This window comes from Mastomys coucha, unplaced genomic scaffold (genome assembly GCF_008632895.1).
Source record: "Mastomys coucha isolate ucsf_1 unplaced genomic scaffold, UCSF_Mcou_1 pScaffold22, whole genome shotgun sequence".
NCBI lineage: Eukaryota > Metazoa > Chordata > Mammalia > Rodentia > Muridae > Mastomys > Mastomys coucha.
Window position 1 is genome coordinate 164,308,893 of NW_022196905.1, and position 1,395 is coordinate 164,310,287.

The following is a 1,395-nucleotide window of genomic DNA, read 5'->3' on the forward strand; positions in this document are numbered from 1 at the left end:
ACACTCCTGTCCTAAAGCCAGTATCTCTCTTGCGAAAATGTGATGTGAACAGTGCTTCACTTGAGCCAGATACCTCTACACCTATGAAGAAGAAAAAGGGGTGGCCCAAAGGCAAGAGCCGAAAACCTATCCACTGGAAGAAAAGGCCTGGGCGGAAACCAGGACTTAAATTGAACCAGGAAATCATAGCTGCTTCCGTGCAGGAATGCGTAGTAGAGCCCATAGTCCCCATTAAACCAGGACGTAAACCCAGAACTCAAGAGAATGAAGAAATTGTTGAGGTAAAGGAGGACTTGTTGGAAGAAAGGAAGGAGGAGATGCATACAGAACCAGATGAGGAGGCAGAAGAAGAAGAAGATACAACCAGCAGTGACATTAGAGCCATGTCCCCATTGGATAGCAGCAACAGCCCCGATGCAGAACCAAAAGAACCCGAGGCAGAGGAGGAAGAGGAGAAGCCTTTGGACGATCAGAGGCAATCGGAGGAAGAGCCTCAAGAGCTGGAAGAACAGGAGCAAGAGGAAGAAGATGAAGTGACTACAGAGGTAAACCAGAATGAAGACCATGATGCTGATGATGAGGATGATGGCCACCTGGATTCGCTAAAGACAAAAGAGCCAGAGGAGCAGCCAGCTAGAGAAGATGGCAAGGAGGAGTCTGGCATTCAGGAATCTTTTTTAGATGCCAACATGCAGGACAGTAGGGAGAATATAAAGGAGAAGGATGAAGCTGAAGCGGATTCTGAAGAGGAACAGCCTTCCCATGAGGCATCTGTGGTATCAGAGACCATGCCAGGCTCTGAGGAGGACCATGAAGAAGACTCAAACACTAAGGAAGAGTTAATTGAGCTAAAGAAGGAGGAAGAGATTCCACACAGTGAGCTGGACCTGGAGACTGTTCAGGCAGTGCAGTCCTTGACTCAAGAAGAAAGCAGTGAGCATGAAGGAGCCTACCAGGACTGTGAGGAAACTCTTGCGGCCTGCCAGACTCTGCAGAGTTACACCCACACGGATGAGGACCCCCAGATGTCAATGGTTGAAGACTGTCATGCTTCAGAGCATAATAGCCCGATCTCCTCCATTCCATCTCACCCTAGCCAGTCAGTCCGCTCCGTCAACAGCCCCAGCATGCCTGCCCTGGAGAGTGGCTACACGCAGATCAGCCCAGAGCAAGGATCCCTGTCCGCGCCCTCTATGCAGAACATGGAGACCAGCCCCATGATGGATGTGCCTTCCGTATCAGACCACTCTCAGCAGGTGGTAGACAGTGGCTTCAGTGACCTGGGCAGCATCGAGAGTACCACAGAGAACTATGAGAACCCAAGCAGCTATGACTCTACCATGGGCAGCAGCATTTGTGGGAATAATTCCTCTCAGAGCAGCTGCTCCTATGGTG

The 1,395-nt window shown here is 50.5% G+C and overlaps 1 protein-coding gene across 1 annotated transcript in view; it reads left to right on the forward strand.

Annotated features, from left to right (window-relative positions):
- Kat6a (lysine acetyltransferase 6A) overlaps positions 1-1,395 on the forward strand; it is a gene marked incomplete at its 5' end in the record, with an annotated part of 97,434 nt that overhangs the window by 79,042 nt on the left and 16,997 nt on the right. Inside the window, one exon of the mRNA XM_031391222.1 lies at positions 1-1,392. Coding sequence (XP_031247082.1) covers positions 1-1,392 — 1,392 coding nt within the window. The remainder of the gene's footprint in view (positions 1,393-1,395) is intronic.